Raw genomic sequence first — 27,261 nt, 5'->3', positions numbered from 1 at the left:
AAAGACCTCCAGAAATGCACGCCTCCAATTAATACAGCTATACATCACGAACCGAGCCTACCTCACACCTGACGCCATATCTAAGTTCAAGGGGGCCTCGCCACAATCATGCCCCAAGTGCCATGCGCCACAAGCAGGAATGACCCATATGTTCTGGAGCTGCCCCATGGTCCTGAGGTTCTGGACCCAGGTACGAGATAGGGTGGCGCTGGCCGGGATAGAAGTCGAAATTCACGAACCAGCAGCTTGCATACTGGGGGCTTACAAGCGAAGCACCAAGAACAAGCCCCTAAATAGACTCCTGGACTTGATTTACATAACGGCGAAAAGGCGCATAGCCATGAGCTGGAAGAGCGCACGAGGACCTGGTGAGGCCCTTTGGTGGTACGATCTCAAGAGATGGGTCGCCGCGGAGACGGCGGCTTGGGAAATGGCCATCCAGGTACAAAAACTTGACTCCAGTGCAGATCTTCTCCGCTGGGTAGAACTGACTGAGCCGCTCCTCCGTTCAGCGACATCGGCCAGCACTCCAAACAGTCCTGGTAGTCCCTGCTCGACACATGAGCATATTGAATGATTGGGGACTGACCTGTGGTCTCGGGGGGAGGGGGGCGGAACGGGTGGGGAGGGATTGTTGAGGTTGTTGGGGGTTTTTTTTTTTTTTTTTTTTTTGTGTGGGTGTTACACATATTACACCGCCATACCACGCACTGTTTGTCATATGTTTTGAAAAACCAATAAAAAATTTTTCAAAAAAAAAAAAAAAAAAAAAAAAAAAATATTTGTTCATAATGGTTGCTTTTGGAAACTATATCTGGAGGACACATCTAGAACGCTTTGTTGAGAGTGGTTTGTTTTTCCTTCTTTTGAATTGTATACATGTATGATATCCTCACTTGGTAGGAGGGAATATCACCCAAATGTGAGGTAACCCCTGAATGATAGAGACCCTTCCATCCTTTCCATAGCAGCCATTTTATTTGTTTACTTTTTTCCCTACTTTTTGAATAGCCGCCATTTTGTTTGTTTATCTTTTTTACATTCATTTTTACATTCATTTTCAATGGCCGCCATGGAAAGGGAAAACAGACTTTGTTTTCCTTTCCACAGCGGCCATTTTTTTAACTTTGTTTTTTTTTTCTGTTCGAAACACCAGAGCTTTTCGGAACAGAAAATAAATGCTCTTAGTACCCCGGTCTTACAGGCCAGGGTACTAATAGCAATAGGCCCCTTTGCTCGGGCCTGTAACTATGGGCCTGGGGCATTACCTGAAATGGTAATGCCCCCCTGCTCAGGGCCTATTGTTTAAATAAACTCTACTCTCTGCAGGGGAACTGCTGTATCAGAAGAAATGGGCCCATTCTCTTAATGACTGTCTATTGCATCGTCTGAGCTGCCTTAAGTCCCTGCCTGACTGGGACGATGGGTAAATTTAAAATATGCGATATGATACAGGATTTCATTTCGATTAATTCGAGAGAAAGTATTCCCAGCTGAGCTTCCATTTGAGCACAGCCGACTCCAGCCCATGTTGGTCCTTTAGGGGGTCACATCCAGGGCCAGGGTGCAGATAGACACACATGTAACGTCTGAGATCAAGCCCATCCACCCTGGTAGTCAAGTTGGAGCAAACTGTGGGTCCTGGCACCAAGCCTGACCAGTGGGGCATTGTGAGGAAACTAGAACATGCTGGAAACATACCTGTAGTCTGTGGTGAGCCGGATGTTGCGTCTACAGAAGAAGACACGAGCATTAGTGATAGAAGAGCATTAGAAGGACAAACATTGCGAGGTCCAGGCTCAGTGTTGGTCACTGTGGCTGGAATCCATAGACTTACAGACATTCATTTAAAATGACTGGAACATACAGGATGTACATCATGAAAATAACTCACCTGTAGTCGTAGCTCTCTCTTAATTATAATCATTAACAAATATTACCTCTGTGGAAGTGCTTGGTCATGGCTACACCTTGTCCAAATATTTAAATGTTAAATGTTAAATGTAGCCAATATATGGTTAACCACTTATTACAAGCAATACATCTGTTTTTTTTTTAACACGGAAAGTGGAGAGGAGACAGTCTGTGTACCTGCGTTGCCTGCTGCAAATCTATCTCAAAAGTTAGAACAAATATCCAGAGACTATACCAGAATTCACGCCGGCCACTGACCTTTTGCGAAAAGAATTCAGATGGAGCCGCACATCGCACTACAGTGAGAGCCCTCAGTTAATTTCTCATACAGACCAGGATGGAGATGCACCATTGACCTGCCATTACCTTTACTTTACTTTATAATGCGCAAACCATGGACCCATGGGCATCAGGGCGCAGACAACAAAACATTAAACAAGAAACAATTGACCAGGAAAGGTATTCAGCCCGAGCTGCCAGAGAGGATCAAGCAAACTACCATGTTTTCAATTTTTTTCTTAAAAGGATCAATGGTTTTCTGAGATCTGAGATCTGGAGGTAGGTTGATCCATGCTTTAGGGGTTGCAATGTGAAAAGCTCCCCTTTCCACCTTCTTCGTCCCACATCTAGGAAGCATCAGATAATTCTGATTGCTAGATCTGAGAGATCTACTATTCACTTTTTCAGGGATGAGATCTTGCAGATACGAGGGCATTAAGCCCTGTCTACATTTAAAGGTAATGACCAATAGGCGGAAAAGTATGCGTGCTTCCACACAGAGCCAATGCAGTGCTCGTCTGGCTGCCGATATAGGGTCACAACGGGATGGTCCCACGACCACGCTGACTGCACCGTTTTACACCACCTGTAGTCTGTTAACATCAGTTTTGCTGAGCCCTGCCAGGAGGCAACAGCAGCAGTCAATTCTAGACCTGACAATTGCTCTAGCAATAGTCTCAGCTTTGGCCTGTGGAAAAAAAGGTCTAAGATGTGCCAAAAGCTTGATGTAGTAGGCTGCTGCTAATACAAGACTTCCTACATGGGCTTTCACATTGAGCTGTTGGTCAAAGACCACACCCAAGGTTTTAACTTTCTTTTTGAGAGTTATCTTGACCTCTCCAAGTTGAAGGTTATCATAGGAAGGATCAAGCTTGGCCAGCGTAGACTGAGTGCCAAAAATCAACAACTCGGTTTTATCCTTGTTCAATGCCAAGTTGCTCCATATCATCCAGTTCTCCATGGAGGTATGGACACGGTTCAGTTCAGCTTCATCCTGGGAGTGAGTACCAGCCATGGGGATGACTTACTGTGTGTCATATGCATAGTTGGCCAACTCCACCCCCTCCTGATCCAGAAGGGCAAAGAAAGGGGCAACTCTGGAGAGAACCAGGTTTTGTTTTTTATCCCTTCCCTATTTTTTCTATATTTAAGATGCGCTATGGAATTGGTGATGTTGTCCAGATTGGAGACAAGTAACTGCGACATCACTACTGCAGAATCAGTAGGAGAAAAATTAATGGAAGGCCGTAACACGGGTTCAATTTGGTCCCGCGTAAGCAGCTTTGCGCTTCTTGCCAAATTACATTTTGCTCTCCTGCATTTCAGTTTCTTAGGAAAGTCATCCTGGCATGGTCTGACCAAGGACAGGAACACACCTGGAAATCCTTACTAATGACATTAATAGTGGAGACCCAATCTAAAGTGTGACCGAGGCAATGGGTAGGCAGGAGAATCTGTAGCAGAGCTGCGTACCACCGCTGCGTTGGGCACAAGGGCGCTATGAGGGTAATAGCGGCCACCGATTGATGGAACTTCACGACGGTCTGTGTGATCAGCGGCCTCAGCGAGAGTCTCTCTAGAGATGTCCCTGACCACGGTGTTAAACAGAGGCATTAGCCAGAGATATGTGCTCCTGAAACCTGGACGTTATGTCTGGGCATCTTGTCTACCCCTGGATACCCGCATTCTTCCAGGGTGCTGTTTAGCGCCTCATCGTTGAGCATCCATTCCTGTTCTTTCACCAGTGCTCTATTTAGAGGTTTTATTTGCAGGTGCACTGCTCTTATGCAAGTTCTCCTTGGGATGGCCCAACGCCACAAAAGCTGAGTCTACCACAAGAGAACCCTCAACCTCATTCTTCCTTGCTTGTAGATATAGCACAGAGCTGTTGTGCCATCTGTTTGTACTATTGCCAACTTGTTCTGAATACCAGGGATGGAAACATTGAGAGCCAGCTTGACTGGCCGAAGTTTCAGAAAGGTGATGTGACACAAACATTCTGACAATGATCAGAACCCCTGGGATTAGGTAGTTGGTCAATGTGGGCTTTCCATCCAGTAGGAGATGTGTGCAACACAAGGACTTCCACTGCTAGGGAAAAGCAAAAATGAGACCCCCAATTTCAGCTCTGAATCTTCATCCACCAGGAGAAAGACTGCAGGGCCTTCGGTGTTGTGGCCTTTCCCACTGATCTTCAAGGAATCCTTGACGAGGGATCGTCTGTAGCCTCACACAAGTGGCAAAAAGAATGTATGATATCAATTAACTCAAAAGAGATGCCCCTCTCCAAGTTTCGTTCAATTTCAGACTTCCTCTCCATGGATTCACCCTTCTTATGAAGGATATGCATTTCCTTCCCCGGCTTCGATAATTGAGCCCAGGTGGTGAATTTTATAAACTGGAATCAGAATAGATTCTCTCTTGATCACATGTTGATCCAGTTCATTCAAGCTCCATCACTGAGGACTGACTCAAAATGCTTTAATTGAACCATTAGCCCTCAGAGAGAGAACCAGCAACAATGACTGTCATGGAAGATCGCTGAAGAAGACATGGAGATCTCGCTGCTGATCTCTTTAATCAGCAAAGAGGGCTCTCCTTGTGCTGAGTTTTCCTCTAGCACGAACGTCTTATCTTCATCAAGCCTTCTCTCGGTGTCCCGGCCCTTTAAGCTTTAAACTACCTCAGCTTTGAGGCATCCCCAGCGTCAAGGCACCTCCAGCACCAAGCCCCCCTCAGCACCAAAATTCTCTCAGAGTCAAATAATGGTGAACAATCTCTACAGCCGCTCCACATCGAGACATCTCGACGTCAAAGGCTCTCTTGACATGAGGGAATCTGGAGGTCGCGAGATCACTCAATGTTCAATGAGGACATTGTGAAAGAAAAAGGTGCCACTAATGTTCCAGGGATGTCAGGGGTGTCAGAGCATATCACGGAAGGTGCCATGATAGTAGTGAAGGTACACCCCTGCTCCTTAACTGAAGACAGCCACCCCCGAGTGGATGACTACCGTAGACTCAAAGCACAGCACTCTAGGCCGGCTTCCCTTCTTTTCTCAGAGTCTCCTAATGTGGCTCCTTCTGAGAGAAAGGACTCTACTTAAAGGAGTGGGAATGAAGAGTAGAGCCAGTGCTGACAGAATAGTAGCACCTCGCCAACATTCTCTCCCCCAAAGGAGGCCCATCTAACAAAACCGGCCAAACAGGAGGGCAACGTGACCAAAGAGATGAACAGTTAAAAGATCTTATCTTTACAGTAAAACTATGCTACCTAAAGCAACATGCCTTTGAAAGGGGTCGAGTGAAATCAAAAACTCAAAGAGTAACAAAGGAAAAAGCTTAGAAAGCTTCAGAAAGTGGTCACAGACCCTTTCTCACAGAGCAGAAAAGAGAGGAACCTTTCAGTGCCTTGTAGCGCTCCCTCTGTGTTTTTCTGTCTTCAAGCTGCCTTTTCTCTCTCTTGTTTCTGCTCTTTACCGTGATTTTACAGTGGGCAAAGCAGGTGCAGCAAATGTTGTCTCACTGGTTTCTCTGTTAGAGATAAGAGAATGGAAACTGATCCTGATTGGCTCTGAGTGTGCTCCGGGACCTTGCACGTGGACAGAGATGGTCTGTGTGTGGGATCTTTCGTGAAGATGCCACACATGGTGGAGAGTTCTGCAATCAGCATTTTATAGGAAAAGACCCATAATTCCCAAGATTCCTGGTGCTGGAACCAGTACTTGCTAGTAGCCTGAAAGCCAGAAATAGCTCATAAATAGCCATGGAGTGTGCTGTAGTGCTCCCCACCCACTACCTCACAGTAACCTCTGAACCCTACCAGTTGTGCACAGAGGCCAGTTTTGGAGAACACCAACCATGATAACACAAATAAAACAGTGCAAGTCTGGACTGGAGAACATCTTCGCTTCTGGCAAAACCTTTACTTTCCAGGTGAATATCCTGAAGAGCAAATCAAGGCTTGCCGGTGCATAATTGCCCCCATTAGTTGAGGACTCAGCACTTGGACTGCTCTCCCTCCAGAGGAAGCTGAAAATAGGGTGACACCCAGATTCCGAGGAGATGGATGAGGACTTCCCAACAATCAGTGCAGTCCAATGACCTCGTCCTCAGGGATGCAACCGCTGAGAAGCTGCAGGCCCTGTGCAGCGACATCTCCACAGAAACCTCAGAACCTGCCCTAGACATCTATCTGAGAGATGCTCCCGCCATTAATGACTTGATCTGACACTCAAGGCAATCCGGTGCCGTCACTTGTAAGGATGGCTCCACCTTTAGTGCTTTAACCTCTGAGCAAACCTTGTGTCCACCACGGCCAGGCTACCTATTCTATCTGAGACTCAACACTGATCATAGTCCCCACTTCCAGCAATTTCCCCACTTCATGGCCTAGAACCTATTAGCCAATCATGTGTCCTGCAAGGCCATACCATCTATTCTCTTGGAGACTCAACACCAACCATTGGCACCAGCTTCAGCGATGGTTCCATCTTCAGCGCTCCAACCTGTGAGCCATCTTCTGTCCTACACGGCCATCTCGTCTAATGTTTCAGAGAATAGCTATGCAATGTGTAGACCTTCAGTGTGAATCCACCCCCACGCCCATCAGATGGCGCATCCATGAGTAGATGCTCCTTGCTCCCAGGACCTCATCAAATAAAACATGCTGGAGAGCTAAAGGCAGTGTGTGCCAGAGGTGACCCTGGCCTGCTTCTATCAAATAATAGCCAGTCAATAATAACCCAGAATGGTAACTGAGATTATCAAATTGCAAATGACATGATAGTTTTCAATTCAATAATTTTAAAACAACAAAATATATTAGTTTTTTTCTTTTTTTCCAAAAAAGGAAGCTATACGCACCTTATTACCTTTTATTGTTTTAAAATGTGTTCTTGGTTTGTCATTTACTAAATAGTAAAAGCAGACCCCCCTTTTTATCTCTCAGTTGACGTGAGTACCGCTTATTTTGCACTTAAATATTTCCAGCCATAAAGGCACAGCTATAACACCAGTGGGAACCCCAGAAACTCCAAAATATCCTACTTCCTTGGTCCTACTCGCCTGCTCTAAACCATTCTGGTCCTGACCACAATTGTTTTTTTTTGTTTAGATTTAAACTAATTATTAAAGATGGGTTATTTTTAAAATAATTTCGTGATTTCCTTTCTTCATTTTTACACTACTTATTTTCAGAAAATGCCATTTTGATGTGTTCATTATCAGGTTTCCTCTTTTATGGAAAAGTTATTTTTTCCTGTGTCCCACTGATCTATGCAACGTTTGCACAATACCAAGGATGATCACAATCTCAAATGGCCTCAATTTCCAAGACACTGGTGTGTATGTAGCCTATCAACTCCCCTTCAACTTGGGAAGGACGGGCAACGGACCTCGTCTTTATCATCACACTCACCTCTCTAGCCTGTTAAGCACATACTCTCTAAAAACATGACATCTCTTCTGATCAATCACTGAGTAATCCCAATGACCTTAAAATACCATTCAATCCTCTTAAGAGCCTTTTTGATAGGAACACTGAACCCCAGATTAGTTCACTGACTACATTCACTCATTCACAAGCGAATGTTGGTGTACACGCCGTTTGCGGGTGTGAAATGGAAAGGGGATGACCTAGGGCTGTCATTGTAAGAATGATCTGGAACAGTGTCATTTTAACTAGCACCGGTTTTGCATGCAGGGGAAAGAGCACTCACTTGAGCAGATGACGCTGGCGTCCTCCTGGTGCACACAGTCATGCCTCTTCCACCCAGAATGAGGGCAATCCCACAGGCGGGACTCCAAGCCGCTGCATGCAACATCGTCCAGGAGAATGCTTCCATTGCCTTGACCGAAGTAGGCCATGCTCAGAGCAGAAAGAGCCGACCCGCAGCCGAGCTGTCTGCACACGACTTGAGCATCGTTCAGGTCCCAGCCATCATCGCACACCGTCCCCCAGGAGGAATTATACCAGATTTCGACACGGCCCGCACACCTGCTGGAACCATTCTGAAGACGCATGGAGTAATTACCTGAAATAGAAGACCAGGGAAAAGAATTGGGACACTAAGAGAGCATTCAACACCCTTAGAGAGGCATAAAGACCAGTCTAATGGAAGCCCTCCAGAAGCTAAGAATATAAAGGTTCTTCCTCCAGCGAGGAAGATGCCCGAGAGCAAGATGCAATATTATAAAACTGCATCAGAACATTCTAGAAGACACTACGGCATTGGAAATGACGGGCCATGTAATGACAGCCAACCACCTTAAGACTCCATATCATATCGCAGAAGAATTGTAACATCACTTCTCATCCATGACACACACTTAAATGTTCAGACCATTAGAATTCTTCTGAACTCCTGCCGGCTAGCCTTAGTAATGTGAAACAAGAAATGACACATAAATGCAAAAAACATGAGAGAAGTAGCATAACCGCTATGAACAGTGGCAAGCATTATCACAGCATCAAGAATATCATTTAATTACTCCTTCTAATCGGGTACATCGTAGCATATTGATCTCAAGGTAACCAAACACTGCCAATGCATTGGTCTCCCCATATGCGATTGCAACACAGAATTAGACTGATTGAAATTGGCCTCTTTATATTTGAGGACCAGCACAGAATTGGGGTGAATGGAATTCGCCTCCCGATGTTTGAGGACCAGCACAGAATTAGGGTGAATGGAAATGGCCTTCCCATGTTTGCGCACAAGCACAGAATTAGGGTGAGTGGAATTGGCTTTGCCATTTTTGGGGACAGCACCGAATTGGGGTGAATGCAAAGGGTCTCCCCATGATTGAGGACCAGCAGGAAATCAGGGTGAATGGAATTGGCCTCCCCATGTTTGAGCACCAGCACAAAATTAGGGTGATTAGAATGTGCCTCCCCATGTTTGAGGACCAGCTCAGAATTAGGGTGATTTCAATTGGCCTCCCCATGTTCCAGGACCAGCACAGAATTGCGGTGAATAGAAAGGATCTCGCATTGATTGGGGGCCATTACAAAATTGGGGTGAATGGAAATGGTCTCTCCATGTTTGGGGGCCAGTACAGAAGAAGGATGAATGGAAATGCACCACCCACATGTTTGAGGACCAGTGCAGAATTAGGCTGAATGGAAAGGACCTCGCCATATTTGGGGGCCAGTACAGAATTGGGGTGAATGGAAATGGTCTCTCCATGTTTGAGGTCCAACTTAGAATTAGGGTGATTTCAATTGGCCTCCACATGTTCGAGGACCAGCACAGAATGAGGGAGAATGAAAAGGACCTCGCCTTTTTTGGGGGCCATTACAGAATAAGGATGAATGGAAATGCACCACCCCCATGTTTGAGTACCAGCACAGAATTAGGGTGAATGGCAGTAGGACAGTAACTGAGATTCTAGTCCCACTCATGGTCTGCATTGAACACTTGTATATCAAAAACATTTATCAGTTTTGCTATAGAGAAGTCAAAACACAATGCCTCATTACGAGCTTGCCGGTCCAGATACAACGGTACCGGTAAGCTTGCCGGTACCGTTGTGCCTGGACCGGCAAACTCCGAGTTGTGCTTGTGGGTGCCTTTCATTCCGCCAAGTCTGACCTGGCGGTATGAAAGGCACCCGCGAGCAGAGCATTAATAACGGTGCCGGTGCATCCGACCTCCCCATTCCCATTGAGCCCTATGGACTCAATGGGAATGGGAAAGATTTATTTCCAGCGCCCAGGAATGGGCAAATACCGGGTCAGGCAAGGTCGTGACCCAGCAATTGGCCATTTGTGGCGCTGGAGAAAAAAAGATACCGGCAGCCGCCTTGCCTATATTACTACTGCCAGCCTCGTAATGAGGCCCTAAGTCTTCCTAACATTCAACGGTCTGACTCTACAACGGTAGTTACTCCCAGCCTCATCTGTAGACTATGTAAAGGCCCAGAATTCGGTGGGGTGTATAGGCCCTTGGTTCTTCTGAATCTTGAGGTCAAGCTTTTTACAAAGATTTTCAAATCCAGTTTGGAGACCACCCCAGCCTCAATATGATCCAGTCTGTCCAAGCAGGCTTTGTCATAGCTGATAGCCACTCGACAATATTTATAAAACATCCCACCTTCTGGATAAAATCAACACCTCTCACTTGGCCCCTTCATCGTACTCATGCAGAAATAGCATTCGACAGGGTGGACTGGGCCTTCTTCAAGAAGACCGGGCAAGCTCTGAGTTTTCATGGGATCTTCAATAGGAACGTCACGTCCAACTATTTGGTCCGGCACCAAAATAAACGACAGGATTGGGGAACTGCTCTTCCATTTCCTTTTACTTCTAGTTATGGCTTATTCTGCTAGACAGGTCAGGGGCAACACAAGAAAGCAGTGGATCCATTTTAGCATTGTGGTATTTAAGTTCATAATGTTTGCTGATGATGAATTAGTTGACGTCTCTCAGCAAATCACTTTAGTGCTTTAAGTATAGAATTAGGTCTCTTTACAAAGGTATCAGGTTTGAAAGTTAACTTCCCTATTTTGGGATGTGCACTATCTTTTTAAAGGCTAAAGAGAAAAAGAAAACTAAAATAATTGGTCTGGTGAAAATTGATTAAGAAATGTATGAGGTATTTGGGGGATGAACATTAACAACTTCGGCAGCCGGGGCAACGCGCCCCTTTTGTGTTTCATAAAGGGCAACATGTTCAAAGGGCAGAAGCTTGCCCTTTTCTAGTTTCATGGGGATCAATTTGATCACAATTGATGTGCTTCCACTCCTACGGGCCCACTGCCAGAGTGGAATGTCTCCAGACAAGACAAGGAGTTCCCCAACCTGAGGTTCGATGGCGGGACACAACCAGACAGCTTACTGAACTTCAGAAATCTTTTCAAGGTTATATTTTCAAGAAGCAGCTTAATCTCAGATCTTTATATGGTTGTGTCTCTGGACTCAGGACCACATACAGGACCTCCTTGTCAGGAGAAATGGCCTGGGGGCTTAGGTAATCAGCTGACCAGCAATGATTGGGTGGCAATGTAGGCCAGGGCATCAAGTCCCTCTCTATGTGTACACTACAACAAGCTTTAATTCAAGCTCATTCTCCGCTGGTATCTCACCACAGTGAGGCTACATGCTGAATCCGTGAAAAGCTGGAGAACATGCAGGGCTGATAGGAAATTAACACTTGTCTTGGGTGACTATCCAGACAGTTTCTCCAGATTCTGGGGCAATCCTATCCCTCTATCCCCACTAACCAACCTTGTCCTCTTTCTTGCAGAGCCACGTGAGCACCTGGAGACTGCCCCTGGGTGGTAGCGGTGAACGGTATAAGTCAACATAGCATATCCCAGGGATAAAAAGAGGGTGTTGGATGACCCCGCGGCCAGTATGCACCACACAGAAGATGAAGCGTGATCCGGGGCGGTGTGGCAAGGATAGACATAGGAGGCAATCCCTCGGTGGGTGACAACATTTTGCAAACACTAAGATCATGAAAGATTTTGGCTGTTCTGGGTGTGGATGGATTTGGTGAGGAACGGGGATCAGGATGAATACAGTATCTTTATTGCTCTCTTATAAGTAGCTTTGACATGACTCTACACTATGCAGACACATAAACACAGCTCCTCTATTCAGGGGGTCAAACAAAGGGTTCCCTGTTACTTTCCATGTAAAAATATTCTGCCAGATTTTGCCAAATATAGTTTTCCTTATTAGGGATTCTACTTACTTGATTGACAATATTATCATTATGTTCAGTTTCACAGGAGGCTACTGATGGCCAAAATGATAAATAAGCCACATCCAGAATGCTTGCTGGGTGTCGCAATGGATCATTGGACAGTAGCGGTTACATAAAATAAACACTGGTCTTCATTACGAGTCCGGCGGTAACCCTGCCACTGCTACAGGAGCATTGCCGCCAGACTCGTAATATTTTTCTGGCGCCTGACTTCCTGGTGCCACCAGGCTATTACAAGTCCGGTGGCCCGAAAGTCAGGCACTGGTAAAATGTAAGTCCCTTAGGACTCTATGGGAGTGGGGACTATGAAGCACCGGCAGAATGGCTAACGGTGCCGGTGCTTCCGTGAACAGTATGCCTACCGTGGCCCCAGCGCCCGGCAGGGTCTGACCTGTCGGCACAGTGGCCACTGCTGGCAGACACTTTAGTTTGCCGGTCCGGAAATAAGGGTGCCGGTGAGCCGACCGGCACACTTAGAATGAGGCCCACTGACTTCAATGGAAAAACGTCCTACCTTCAGTTGATGTGTTTGTAGGGATGCGAGTCTGAGCTGGAAAAGAAAGAGGACACACTGTCAGTCCCCAGAAATGACTTGGTGGCCGACCCAGGAGTAAATGACCTGAGAATTACCTGGAGTTGATGGTGGTCTTGCAGCTGCAAGAAGAGGGAAACATAACAATTAACACAGAAGGGGTGCAGGATGGGGGATGTTTCAACATTCAGCAAGTTTCAAGTACCCTGGTGGTTACAACAAATACCCCAGAAAGACTGAATTTCTATGATCTTTGAACCTAAAGGAACACCTGAACCAACACAAGCAAAATCAACCCTTGAACTGCGCTGAGCACCAGGAACTCAAGTAGCAGGACAGCTCCATGCCAACAGCCCCCACTATCAGAGCCTGTGACAAATTGGATTCTGCCTCACAGGAGTACAAGGATGAGTAGGGGTAAAATGACACACTGAGACCTCACATAGGGACCGTAAAGATATACACCTCCTTGAGCTTTTGTGGTAACAAGGGCCGAGGGAAGGCTATATAAGAGGGGTGCGAAGGTGACCCAGTAGTGAACCAAACAACAAAGTATTGCAGTCCAAAATAAAGCAAATGTCCAATCAAGGTACTATAAATATATGTATACTTTAATCAAACACACCATCTGCAACAGAACAAACAGAAATACTGTACAAAAACCCATCCCAAAGGAAGAACACAGAAGTTATAACAGACTGAGGGAAGTCACACTGAGTGTAGTACCAGGGGTGTTAGATAAATTACTAGCCACAAAAAGGATATCTTGGATGAAAACAGGAGCGATCGTGACCTAACCAACCTCTAGGGTCCAAGTGGACTGAGGGGGCAGTTCAGAATCAAAAGTACCAGGATTCAGTTCTTGTTAGGCTGACATAGTCAGTCCCGGTGTTGAGCGTAGATGTGAGCTGATCAAGCTCAGTTTGAGCACCGAGGATTGTGTGGGCCCAAACAGCAAGCAAGCGCCATGTAGGAGGGAATGCGGTCACTCAGTGCGGTAGAGGGGTTGCTCTCAAGGATGCAGATCAGGGAGTTCCCAGGAATGCTTTGCAGTTGGTCAGGCCAAGTCGAACATTAACCACCGGGAGGGGTCCATGAGTGACGCTATAGCACTCGCCCAGCCCTCGCCCCCCACCACTTGCCTGCTAGTTGCATTTCCCTCACAGAGATTTTAGGGTGTTTTGTCTTGCTCTTTTCGACTGTTGATGGAATGTGGAAACCCAGTCAGCAGGTGTACATTCTCATGAAAATCAAATACATCGCTTTGAAAAAAAGTATAGACCCTCTCCATTGACAAGGACACTCTGTATCAGAAACGGCACTGAACAAGAACAAGCCAACAAGCCCCCACTTTAATGGGGAAACTTTGTATAAGAATAAACTCTACTCTTTGCAAGGGAGAGTCTGTAAAATAATAAACTCTCTCTTTGCAGTGGAGACTCTGTATCTGAATAAACTCTACTCTTTGCAGGGGAGATTTCATAAAATAAACCCTACTCTTTGCAGGGGAGATGTTATACAATAATAAACTCTCTTTGCAGTGGAGACTCTATATCTGGATACACTCTACTCTTCGGAGAGGAGATGCAATAAAATAATACACTCTCTTTGCAGGGGGTACTCAGTATCAGAATGTACTCTACTCTTTGCAACAGAGAGTCTATAAAATAATAAACTCTCTTTGCAGTGGAGAATCTGTATCTGAATGAACGCCACTCTTTGCAGGGGAAGACTCAGCATCAGAATGAACTCTACTCTTTGCAAGGGAAATTCTATAAAATAATAATCTCTCTTTGCAGTGAAGACTCTGTATCTGAATGAACTCCACTCTTTGTAGGGGGAGACTCAGTATCAGAATGTACTCTACTCTTTGCAACAGAGAGTCTATAAAATAATAAACTCTCTTTGCAGGGGGAGACTCTATCAGAATGTACTCTACTCTTTGCCAGGGAGATTTCATAAAATAATAAACTCTACTCTTTGCAGGGACGAAGTTACAAAATAATAAACTCTCTCTTTGCAGTGGAGACTCTGGATCTAAATGAACTCTACTCTTTGCAGGGGATGTTTAATAAACTAATAAACTCTACTCTTTGCAGGGGAGACGTTAGAAAATAATAAACTCTCTCTTTGCAATGGAGACTGTATCTACATGAACTCTACTCTTTGCAAGGGGAGACTCAGTATCAGAATGAACTCTACTCTTTGCAAGGGAGAGTCTATAAAATAGAAAACTCTCTCCTTGCAGTGGAGACTCTGTATCTGAATTAACTCTACTCTTTGCAGGGGAGATTCCATGAAATAATAAACTCTACTCTTTGTACAGGAACTGTTATTAAATAATAAACTCTCTCTTTGCAGTGGAGATTTTGTATCTGAATGATATCTACGTTTTGCAGGGGAGAGTCTATAAAAGAATAAACTCCCTGCCGGGGAGACAGTATTAGAATGCAATATACTCTTCGCAGGGGAGATTTCATAAAATAATAAACTTTACTCTTTGCAGGGTAGATTTTATAAAAGAATGAAATGTCTCTTTGCAGGGGAATCTGTATCAGAATGAACTCTACTCTTTGTATGGGAGCTTCTATAAAGAATGAACTCTACTCTTTGCAGGGGAGATTCTATAAAACAATAAACTCTACTCTTTGCAGGGGAGATGCTATAAAAGAATAAACTCTCTTTTTGCAGGTGAAACTTTATCAGAATTTCCTCTACTCTTTGCAGGGGAGATTCTATACAAGAATAAACTCTAATGTTTGCGGGGGAGATATCATAAAAAAAACTCTCTCTTTGCAGGGGAGACTGTATCAGAATAAACTCTCTCTTTGCAAGGGAGACTCTGTACCAGAATGAACTTTACTCTTGGCAGGGGAGAGTCTATAAAGGATTAGTACTCCACGTGGGACAATGAGATTGTAACATGCAATCTTTTGCCCATGCCGTGGCATTACCCGACTGGAAATCCCTCTCCCCCACAACGTTCCTTCATTTCTGTCCTCGGTGGAGGGGTGGGGGTGTCAGCCACTCAGCCAATGAGGAGGCTCAGAACTGGGTAATCCCGCTCTGGGACCCCACGGCTGTAGGCTGCCATCTTCCCCCGCTGGAGATCGAGTTAAGTGTTGTTCCCTCCCCCTGGCCCCCCATTCCAAAGAATCCCATCCCTGCCCTCCCAACCCCACTTACCTTCTTTTTTGTCAATTTCAGGATCGGACGCTCAGGGAGCACTTCTGTCCCCAGCACCTCCTCTCCCAATACGTGACAGGCAGTCATGGAAAGGAAGAAGGGACTACAAGTAGTCCCTTCTATCCTTTCCATAGCAGCCATTTTATTTGTTTGCTTTTTTCCCTACTTTTTGAATAGCGCCATTTTGTTTGTTTACTTTTTTTACATTCATTTTTACATTCACTTTCAATGGCCGCCATGGAAAGGGAAAACAGACTTCGTTTTCCTTTCCACAGCGTCCATTTATTTAACTTTGTTTTTTTCTGTTCCAAAACACCAGAGCTTTTCGGAACAGAAAATAAATGCTCTTAGTACCCCGGTCTTACAGGCCGGTGTACTAATAGCAGTAGGCTCCTTCGCTTGGGCCTGTAACTATGGGCCCTGGGGCATTACCTGAAATGGTAATGCCCCCCTGCTCAGGGCCTATTGCTTAAATAAACTCTACTCTCTGCAGGGGAACTGCTGTAACTCTGTATCAGAAGAAATGGGCCCATTCTCTTAATGACTGTCTATTGCATCGTCTGAGCTGCCTTAAGACTCTGCCTGACTGGGACGATGGGTAGATTTAAAATATGCAACATGATGCAGGATTTCATTTTGATTCATTCGAGAGAAAGTATTCCCAGCTGAGCTTCCATTTGAATAGAAATTCTCACAGTGAGACCTTATTTCAGAATAAAATCTCTTGTTGGAAACTTTGTTACTTTGCGAGGAGAATGAGCGGCGGGGTCTACCTCAAAATTGGGACACATTCGACTGGGCAAAGCCAGCCTTAAAGCCCAGCCGACTCCAGCCCGTGTTGGTCCTTTAGGGGGTCTCATCCACAGGCAGGGTGCAGATAGACGCACATGTAACGGGGCATCATCTGTAGCCTCACACAAGTGTTAAAAATCAATAAATTATATTAATTAACTCAAAAGAGAGGCCCCTCTCCAAGTTGCATTCAATTTCAGACTTCCTCTCCATGGATTCAAGCCCTTCTTATGAAGGATATGCATTTCCTTCCCCGGCTTCCATAAATGAGCCCATGTGGTGAATTGTATAAACTGGCATTAGATTAAATTCTCTCTTGATCACTTGTTGATCCAGTTCATTCAAGCTCCATCACTGAGGACATTATCCCTCAGAGAGAGAACCAGCAACAATGGCTGTCATGGGAGATCTCTGAAGTAGACAAGGAGGTCTCGCTGCTGGAGTCTTTATTGGCAAAGAGAACTCTCCTTGGGCTGAGTTTTCCTCTAGCATGAACGTCTTATCTTCATCAAGTCTTCTCTCGGTGTCCCGGCCCTTTAAGCTTTAAACTACCTCAGCTTTGAGGCATCCTCAGCGTCAAGGCACCTCCAGCACCAAGCCCCCCTCAGCACCAAAATCCTCTCAGAGTCAAATGACGGTGAACAATCTCTACAGCCGCTCCACATCGAGACATCTCGGCGTCGAAGGCTCTCTTGACATGAGGGAATCTGGAGGTCGCAAGATCACTCAATGTTGAATGAGGGCATTGTGAAAGAAAAAGGTGCCACTAATGTTCCAGGGACGTCAGGGGTGTCAGAGCATGTCACGGAAGGTGCCATGATAGTAGTGAAGGTACACTCCTGCTCCTTAACTGAAGACAGCCACCTCCGAGTGGATGACTACCGTAGACTCAGAGCCCGGCATTCTAGGCCGGCTTCCCTTCTTTTCCCAGAGTCTCCTAATGTGTCTCGTTCTGAGAGAAAGAACTCTCCTTAAAGGAGTGGGAATGAAGAGTAGAGCCAGTGCTGACAGCATAGTAGTGCCTCACCAACATTCTCTCCCCCAAAGGAGGCCCATCCAACAAAACCAGCCAAACAGGAGGGCAACCTGACCAAACAGAAGAACAGTTAAAAGATCTTACCTTTACAGTAAAAAATGCTACCTAAGGCAACATGCCTCTGAAAGGGGTTGAGTGAAATCAAAAACAAAGAGTAACAGAGGAAAAAGTTTAGAAAGCTTCAAAAAGTGGTCACAGAACCTTTCTCACAGAGCAGAAAAAGAGGAACCGAGGCCTGCCTTTCTTTTCAGTGCCTTGTAGCGAGCGCTCCCTCTGTGTTTTTCTGTCTTTAAGCTGCCTTTTCTCTCTCTCTTTTTTCTGCTCTTTACCGTGATTTTACAGCTGGCAAAGCAGGTGCAGCAAATGTCTTCTCACTGGTTTCTCTGATAGAAATAAGAGAATGGAAACGGATCCTGATTGGCTCTGAGTTGGCTCCGGGACCGCGCACGTGGACAGAGATGGTCTGTGTGTGGGATCTTTCGTGGTGGAGATCCCACCCATGGTGGAGAGTTCTGCAATCAGCAAAGACCAAGTGAAAGCAGGATACTGAAAATACCCTTTTCAGTGGTGCAGGTTTCTTATCAAATTAGAAAAGGCTTCTGGAAAATAGCTTTCTGTTTACAACAGAGCCCATGCTTTTATAATCCCCTGAAAGGGGGTTTAATAGGTGTTAGAAAAGGAAGCGTGTGGGTGCATGGGGGATGTGTTTTTTTAAGGGCATTTACATTATTATACAATGATTTTTAAATTAAGATGTTTACTTTCGATTTGTTAACATTTTTCAAGTACTGTAGCAACATTCTACATGTCCACGATCACACTATTTATTTGAAATGTTTTACTCTTGTATGTAAGTAGTTCAACATGTTCACACATAGACGAGGCTGAAAGCTGCACATGTTGCCAGCAGGGGGCAGTGGAACTTCACATTTTGAGACTTGAGAGGAAATGCTTTCCAAGGGTCAACATGAGCAACTGTTGCCATTTTACAGGCAAAGACCCATCATTCCCAAGATTCCTGGTGCTGGAACCAGTACTTGCTAGTAGCCTGAAAGCCAGAAATAGCTCATGAATACCCATGGAGTGTGCTGTAGTACTCCCCACCCACTCACTCCACAGTAACCTCTGAGCCCTACCAGTTGTGCACAGAGGCCAGTTTTGGAGAACCCCAACCATGATAACACATATAAAACAGTGCAAGTTTGGACTGGAGAACATCTTCGCTTCTGGCAAAACCTTTACTTTCCAGGTCAATATCCTGAAGAGCAAATCAAGGCTTGCCGCTGCATAATTGCCCCCATTAGTTGAGGACTCAGCGCTTGGACTGCTCTCCCTCCAGAGGAACCTGAAAATAGGGTGACACACAGATTCTGAGGAGATGGATGAGGACTACCCAACAATCAGTGCGGTCCAATGACCTCGTTCTCAGGGAAGCAACCGCTGAGAAGCTGCAGGCCCTGTGCAGCGACATCTCCACGGAAACCTCAGAACCTGCCGTAGACATCTATCTGAGAGATGCTCCCGCCATTAATGACTTGATCTGACACTCAAGACAAACCGGTGCCGCCACTTCTAGCTATGGCTCCACCTTCAGCGCTTTAACCTCTGAGCAAACCTTGTGTCCACCACGGGCAGGCTACCTATTCTATCTGAGACTCAACACTGATCATAGACCCCACTTCCAGCAATTTCCCCACTTCATGGCCTGCAACCTCTTAGCCAATCATGTGTCCTGCAAGGCCATACCATCTATTCTCTTGGAGACTCAACACCAACCATTGGCACCAGCTTCAGCGATGGTTCCATCTTCAGCGCTCCAACCTGTGAGCCATCTTCTGTCCTACACGGCCATCTCGTCTAATGTTTCAGAGAATAGCTATGCAATGTGTAGACCTTCAGTGTGAATCCACCCCCACGCCCATCAGATGGTGCATCGATGAATAGATCCTTCTTGCCCCCAGGACCTCATCAAATAAAACATGCTGGAGAGCTAAAGGCAGTGTGTGCCAGAGGTGACCCTGGCCTGCTTCTATCAAATAATAGCCAGTCAATAATAACCCAGAATGGTAACTGAGATTATCAAATTGAAAATGACATTATAGTTTTCAATTCAATAATTCTAAAACAACAAAATATATTAGTTTTTTTCTTTTTTTCCAAAAAAGGAAGCTATACGCACCTTATTACCTTTTATTGTTTTAAAATGTGTTCTTGGTTTGTCATTTACCTAATAATAAAAGCAAACCCCCTTTTTATCTCTCAGTTGACCTGATTACCACTTATTTTGCACTTGAATATTTCCAGCTATAAAGGAACAGCTCTAACACCAGTGGGAACCCCAGAAACTCCAAAATATCCTACTTCCTTGGTCCTCCACACCTGCTCTAAAACATTCTGGTCCTGACCACAATTGTTTTTTTTTTATTAGATTTAAACTAATAATTAATGATGGGTTATTTTTAAAATAATTGCGTGATTTCCTTTCTTCATTTTTACACTACTTATTTTCAGAAAATGCCATTTTGATGTGTTCATTATCAGGTTTCCTCTTTTATGGAAAAGTTATTTTTTCCTGTGTCCCACTGATCTATGCAACTTTTGCACAATACCAAGGATGATCAGAATCTCAAATGGCCTCAATTTCCAACACACTGGTGTGTATGTAACCTATCAACTCCCCTTCAACTTGGGAAGGACGGGCAACGGCCGTCGTCTTTATCATCACACTCACCTCTCTAGCTTGTCATGCACATACTCTCTAAAAACATGACATCTCTTCTGATCAATCACTGAGTAATCCCAATGACCTTAAAATCCAATTCAATCCTCTTAGAGCCTTTTTGATAGGAACACTGAACCCAAGATAAGTTCACTGACTATGTTCACTCATTCACAAGCGAATATTGGTTTAAACGTCGTTTGCTGGTGTGAAATGGAAAGGGGATGACCTAGGGCTGTCATTGTAAGAATGATCTGGAACAGAGTCATTTTAACTAGCACCGGTTTTGCATGCAGGGGAAAGAGCACTCACTTGAGCAGATGACGCTGGCGTCCTCCTGGTGCACACAGTTGTGCCTCTTCCATCCAGAATGAGGGCAATCCCACAGGCGGGACTCCAAGCCGCTGCATGCGACATCGTCCAGGAGAATGCTTCCATTGCCTTGACCGAAGTAGGCCATGCTCAGAGCAGAAAGAGCCGACCCGCAGCCGAGCTGTCTGCACACGACTTGAGCATCGTTCAGGTCCCAGCCATCATCGCACACAGTCCCCCAGGAGGAATCATACCAGATTTCGACACGGCCCGCACACCTGCTGGAACCATTCTGGAGACGGATGGAGTAATTACCTGAAATAGAAGACCAGGGAAAAGAATTGGGACACTAAGAGAGCATTCAACACCCTTAGAGAGGCATAAAGACCAGTCTAATGGAAGCCCTCCACATGCTAAGAATATAAAGGTTCTTCCTCCAGCGAGGAAGATGCCCGAGAGCAAGATTCAATATTATAAAACTGCATCAGAACATTCTAGAAGACACTACGGCATTGGAAATGACGGGCCATGTAATGACAGCCAACCACCTTAAGACTCCATATCGTATCGCAGAAGAATTGTAACATCACTTCTCATCCATGAAACACACTTAAAAGTTCAGACCATGAGAATTCTTCTCATCTCCTGCCGGCTAGCCTTAGTAATGTGAAACAAGAAATGACACATAAATGCAACAAACATGACAGAAGTAGCATAACCGCTATGAACAGTGGCAAGCATTATCACAGCATCAAGAATATCATTTAATTACTCCTTCTAATCGGGTACATCGTAGCATATTGATCTCAAGGTAACCAAACACTGCCAATGCATTGGTCTCCCCATATGTGACTGCAACACAGAATTAGACTGATTGAAATTGGCCTCTTTATATTTGAGGGCCCAGCACAGAATTAGCGTGAATGGAATTTGCCTCCCGATGTTTGAGGACCAGCACAGAATTAGGGTGAATGGAAATGGCCTTCCCATGTTTGAGGAACAGTACAGAATAGGGTGAATGGAATTGGTCTCCCAAGTTTGAGGACCAGCACAGAATTAGGGTGAATGTTATTGGCCTCTGCCTATATGAGGGCCAGCACAGAATTAAGGTGAATGGAATTGGCCTCACAAGTTTGAAGATCAGCACAGAATTAGGCTGAATGGAATTGGCCGACATTTTTGAGGACCAGCACAGAATTAGGGTGAATGGAATTGGCCTCCCCATGTTTGAGGAAAAGAACAGAATTAGGGTGACTGGAATTGGCCTCTCCAAGTTTGCGCACAAGCACAAAATTAGAGTGAATGGAATTGGCCTTGCCATGTTTGGGGGCCAGCAATGAATTAGGGTGAATGGAATTGGCATCTACAAGTTTGCGGACAAGCACAGAATGAGGGTGAATGGCATCGGTCTCCCAAGTTTGAGGACCAGCACAAAGTAAGGGTGAATGTTATTGGCCTCTCCAAGTTTGCGCACAAGCACAGAATTAGGGTGTATGGAATTGGCCTCTCCATGTTTGAGGAAAATAACAGAATCAGGGTGAATGGAATTGACCTCCCCATGTTTCAGGCCCAGCACAGCATTAAAGTGCATGGAATTGGCCTTGCCATGTTTCAGGGCAAGCAAGAAATTAGGGTGAATGGAATTGGCTTTGTCATTTTTGGGTTCAGCACCGAATTTGGGTGAATGCAAATGGTCTCCCCATGATAGAGGACCAGCAGGAAATCAGGGTGAATGGAAATGGCCTCCACACATTTGAGGTTCAGCGCAGAATTAGGGTGATTAGAATGTGCCTCCCCATGTTTGAGGACCAGCTCAGAATTAGGGTGATTTCAATTGGCCTCCCCATGTTTGAGGACCAGCACAGAATTACGGTGAATAGAAAGGACCTCGCATTGTTTGGGGGCCAGTACAAAATTGGGGTGAATGGAAATGGTCTCTCCATGTTTGGGGGCCAGTACAGAAGAAGGATGAATGGAAATGCACCACCTCCGTGTTTGAGGACCAGCGTAGAATTAGGCTGAATGGAAAGGACCTCGCCATATATGGGGGCCAGTACAGAATTGTGGTGAATGGAAATGGTCTCTTCATGTTTGAGGACCAGCTCAGAATTAGGGTGATTTCAATTGGCCTCCCCATGTTCGAGGACTAGCACAGAATTAGGAAGAATGGAAGGGACCTCGCCTTTTTTGGGGGCCATTACAGAATAAGGATAAATGGAAATGCACCACCCCCATGTTTGAGTACCAGCACAGAATTAGGGTGAATGGCAGTAGGACAGTAACTGAGATTCTAGTCCCACTCATGTTCTGCAATGAACACTTGTATATCAAAAACACTAATCAGTTTTGCTATAGAGAAGTAAAAACACAATGCCTCATTACAAGCTTGCCGGTTCAGATACAACGGTACCGGTAAGCTTGCCGGTACCATTGTATCCAGACCGGCAAACTCCGAGTTGTGCTTGTGGGTGCCTTTCATTCCGCCAAGTCTGACCTGGCGGAATGAAAGGCACCTGCGAGCACAGCACGTCAGATGCACCGGCACCGTTATAAACGGTGCCCGTGGATCCAACGTCCCCATTCCCATTGAGCCCTATGGACTCAATGGGAATGGGGAAGATTTATTTCCAGCGCCCAGGAATGGGCAAATACCGGGTCCGGCAAGGTCGTAATGACCCGGCAATTGGCCATTTGTGGGCGCTGGAAAAAAAAAATACCGGCAGCAGCCGTGCCTATATTACTACTGCCAGCCTCGTAATGAGGCCCTAAGTCTTCCTAACATTCAACAGTCTGACTCTACAACAGTAGTTACACCCAGCCTCATCCGTAGACTAGGTAAAGGCCCAGAATTCAGTGGGGTGTATAGGCCCTTGGTTCTTCTGAATCTTGAGGTCAAGCTTTTTACAAAGTTTTTCAAATCCAGTTTGGAGACCACCCTAGCCTCAATATGATCCAGTCTGTCCAAGCAGGCTTTGTCATAAGCTGATAGCCACTCGACAATATTTATAAAACATCCCACCTTCTGGATAAAATAAACACCTCTCACTTGGCCCCTTCATCATACTCATGCAGAAAAAGCATTCGACAGGGTGGACTGGGCCTTCTTCAAGAAGACTGGGCAAGCTCTGGGTTTTCATGAAATATTCATTAGGAACGTCACGCCCAAATATTTGGTCCGGCACCAAATTAAACGACAGGATTGGGGAACTAGACAATGGTGACTGCTCTTCCATTTCCTTTTACTTCTAGTTATGGCTTATTCTGCTACACAGGTCAGGGGCAACACGAGAAAGCAGTGGATCCATTTTAGCATTGTGGTATTTAAGTTCATAATGTTTGCTGATGGTGAATTAGTTGACGTCTCTCAGCAAATTACTTTAGTGCTTTAAGTATAGAATTAGGTCTCTTTACAAAGGTATCAGGTTTGAAAGTTAACTTCCCTATTTTGGGATGTGCGCTATCTTTTTAAACGCTGCAGGGAAAAAGAAAACTAAAATAATTGATTTGGTGAAAATTGATTAAGAAATGTATGAGGTATTTGGGGGATGAACATTAACAACTTCGGCAGCCGGGGCAACACGCCCCTTTTGTGATCCATAAAGGGCAACATGTTCAAAGGGCAGAAGCTTGCCCTTTCCTAGTTTCATGGAGATCAATTTGATGACAATTGATGTGCTTCCACTCCTGCGGGCCCACTGCCAGAGTGGAATGTCTCCAGACAAGACAAGGGGTTCCCCAACCTGAGGTTCGATGGCAGACTCAACCAGACAGCTTACTGAACTTCAGAAATCTTTTCAAGGTTATCTTTTCAAGAAGCAGCTTAATCTCAGATCTTTATATGGTTGTGTCTCTGGACTCAGGACTACATACAGGACCTCCTTGTCAGGAGAAATGGCCTGGGGGCTTAGGTAATCAGCTGACCAGCAATGACTGGATGGCAACATAGGCCAGGTCATCAAGTCCCTCTCTATGTGTACACTACAACAAGCTTTAATTCAAGCTCATTCACCGCTGTTATCTCACCACAGTGAGGCTATATGCTGAATCCGTGAATAGCTGGAGACCGTGCAGGGCTGATGGGAAATTACTACTTGTCTTGGGTGACTATCCAAAAAGTTTCTCCTGATTCTGGGCCAATCCTATCCCTCCATCCACACTAACCAACCTCGTCCTCTTTCTTGCAGAGCCACGTGAGCACCTGGAGACTGCCCCTGGGTGGTAGCGATGCACGGTATAACTCAACATAACATATCCCAGGGATAAAAAGAGGGTGTTGGATGACCCCGCAGCGAATATGCATCACACAGAAGATGAAGCGTGAGCCGGGGCAGTGTGGCAAGGATAGACATAGGAGGCAATCCCTCGGCAGGTGACAACGTTTTGCAAACACTAGGATCATGAAAGATTTTGGCAGTTCTGGGTGTGGATGGATTTGGTGAGGAATGGTGATCAGGATGAATACAGTATCTTTATTGCTCTCTTATAAGTAGCTTTGACATGACTCTACACTATGCAGACACATAAACACAGCTCCTCTCTTCAGGGAGTCAAACAAAGGGTTCCCTGTTACTTTCCATGTAAAAATATTCTGCCAGATTTTGCCAATTATGGTTTTCCTTATTAGGGATTCTACTTACTTGATTGACAATATTATCATTATGTTCAGTGTCACAGGAGGCTACTGATGGCCAAAATGATAAATAAGCCACATCGAGCATGCTTGCTGGGTGTCGCAATGGATCATCGAACAGTAGTGGTTCCATAAAATAAACACTGGTCTTCATTACGAGTCCGGCGGTAACCCTGCCGCTGCTACCGGCGGATTGCCGCCAGACTCTATATTTTACTGGCGCCTGACTTCCTGGTGCCACCATGCTATTACAAGTCCGGCAGCCCGAAAGTCAGGCACCGGTAAAATGTAAGCCCCTTAGGGCTCTATGGGAGTGGGGACTATGAAGCACCGGCACGATGGCTAACGGTGCCGGCGCTTCCGCGAACAGTCTGCCTACCGTGGACCCAGCGCCCGGCAGGGTCTGACCTGTCGGCCACAGTGTTCACTGCTGGCAGACACTTTAGTTTGCCGGTCCGGAAATAAGGGTGCCGGTGAGCCGACCGGCACACTTAGAATGAGGCCCACTGACTTCAATGGAAAAACGTCCTACCTTCAGCAGATGTGTTCGTAGGGATGCGAGTCTGAGCTGGAAAAGAAAGAGGACACACTGTCAGTCCCCAGAAATGACTTGGTGGCCGACCCAGGAGTAAATGACCTGAGAATTACCTGGAGTTGATGGTGGTCTTGCAGCTGCAAGAAGAGGGAAAAATAACAATTAACACAGAAGGGGTGCAGGATGGGGGACGTTTCAACATTCAGCAAGTTTCAAGTATCCTGGTGGTTACAACAAATACCCCAGAAAGACTGAATTTCTATGATCTTTGAACCTAAAGGAACACCTGAACCAACACAAGCAAAATCAACCCTTGAACTGCGCTGAGCAGTAGGAACTCAAGTAGCAGGACAGCTCCATGCCAACAGCCCCCACTATCAGAGCCTGTGACAAATTGGATTCTGCCTCACAGGAGTACAAGGATGAGTAGGGGTAAAATGACACACTGAGACCTCACATAGGGACCGTAAAGATATACACCTCCTTGAGCTTTTGTGGTAACAAGGGCCGAGGGAAGGCTATATAAGAGGGGTGCGAAGGTGACCCAGTAGTGAACCAAACAACAAAGTATTGCAGTCCAAAATAAAGCAAATGTCCAATCAAGGTACTATAAATATATGTATACTTTAATCAAACACACCATCTGCAACAGAACAAACAGAAATACTGTACAAAAACCCATCCCAAAGGAAGAACAGAGAAGTTATAACAGACTGAGGGAAGTCACACTGAGTGTAGTACCAGGGGTGTTGGATAAATTACTAGCCACAAAAAGGATATCTTGGATGAAAACAGGAGCGATCGTGACCTAACCAACCTCTAGGGTCCAAGTGGACTGAGGGGGCAGTTCAGAATCAAAAGTACCAGGATTCAGTTCTTGTTAGGCTGACATAGGCAGTCCCGGTGTTGAGCGTAGATGTGAGCTGATCAAGCTCAGTTTGAGCACCGAGGATTGTGTGGGCCCAAACAGCAAGCAAGCGCCATGTAGGAGGGAATGCGGTCACTCAGTACCGTAGAGGGGTTGCTCTCAAGGATGCAGATCAGGGAGGTCGAGGAATGCTTTGCAGTTGGTCAGGCTGAGTCGAACATTAACCACGGGGAGGGGTCCATGAGTGACGCTCTAACACTCGCCTGGCCCTCGCCCCCCACCACTTGCCTGCTAGTTGCATTTCCCACACAGAGTTATTAGGGTTTTTTTGTCTTGCTCTTTTAGACTGTTGATGTAAAGTGGAAACTCAGTAAGCAAGTGTACATTCTCATGAAAATCAAATACATTGCTTTGAAAAAAAGTATAGACCCTCTCCATTGACAAGGAGACTCTGTATCAGAAACGGGACTGAACAAGAACAAGCCAACAAGCCCCCACTACAATGGGGAAACTTTGTATAAGAATAAACTCTACTCTTTGCAGCGGAAGACTCAGTATCAGAATGTACTCTACACTTTGCAAGGGAGAGTCTATAAAATAATAAACTCTCTCTTTGCAGTAGAGACTCTGTATCTGAATGAAGTCTACTCTTTGCAGGGGAGAATTCATAAAATAAACTCTACTCTTTGCAGGGGAGATGTTATGAAATAATAAACTCCCTCTTTGCAGTGGAGAATCTGTATCTG

The 27,261-nt window shown here is 45.5% G+C and overlaps 1 protein-coding gene across 1 annotated transcript in view; it reads right to left on the bottom strand.

The window, feature by feature from the left end:
* LOC138473323 (deleted in malignant brain tumors 1 protein-like) overlaps window positions 1–27,261 on the bottom strand; it is a 911,582-nt gene that overhangs the window by 503,256 nt on the left and 381,065 nt on the right. Inside the window, exons 16-22 of the mRNA XM_069611989.1 lie at window positions 25,761–25,784; window positions 25,645–25,680; window positions 20,483–20,797; window positions 12,536–12,559; window positions 12,420–12,455; window positions 7,913–8,227; window positions 1,702–1,731 (exon numbers count right to left, since the gene is read on the bottom strand). Of these exons, the coding sequence (XP_069468090.1) occupies window positions 1,702–1,731; window positions 7,913–8,227; window positions 12,420–12,455; window positions 12,536–12,559; window positions 20,483–20,797; window positions 25,645–25,680; window positions 25,761–25,784 (780 nt within the window). The remainder of the gene's footprint in view (window positions 1–1,701; window positions 1,732–7,912; window positions 8,228–12,419; window positions 12,456–12,535; window positions 12,560–20,482; window positions 20,798–25,644; window positions 25,681–25,760; window positions 25,785–27,261) is intronic.

The sequence above is a fragment of the Ambystoma mexicanum genome, chromosome 8 (genome assembly GCF_040938575.1).
Source record: "Ambystoma mexicanum isolate Mex_15411 chromosome 8, UKY_AmexF1_1, whole genome shotgun sequence".
Classification (NCBI taxonomy): Eukaryota; Metazoa; Chordata; class Amphibia; order Caudata; family Ambystomatidae; genus Ambystoma; species Ambystoma mexicanum.
Note: the sequence above shows the minus strand (reverse complement) of the source record. Positions and strands in the feature narration are given on the sequence as shown.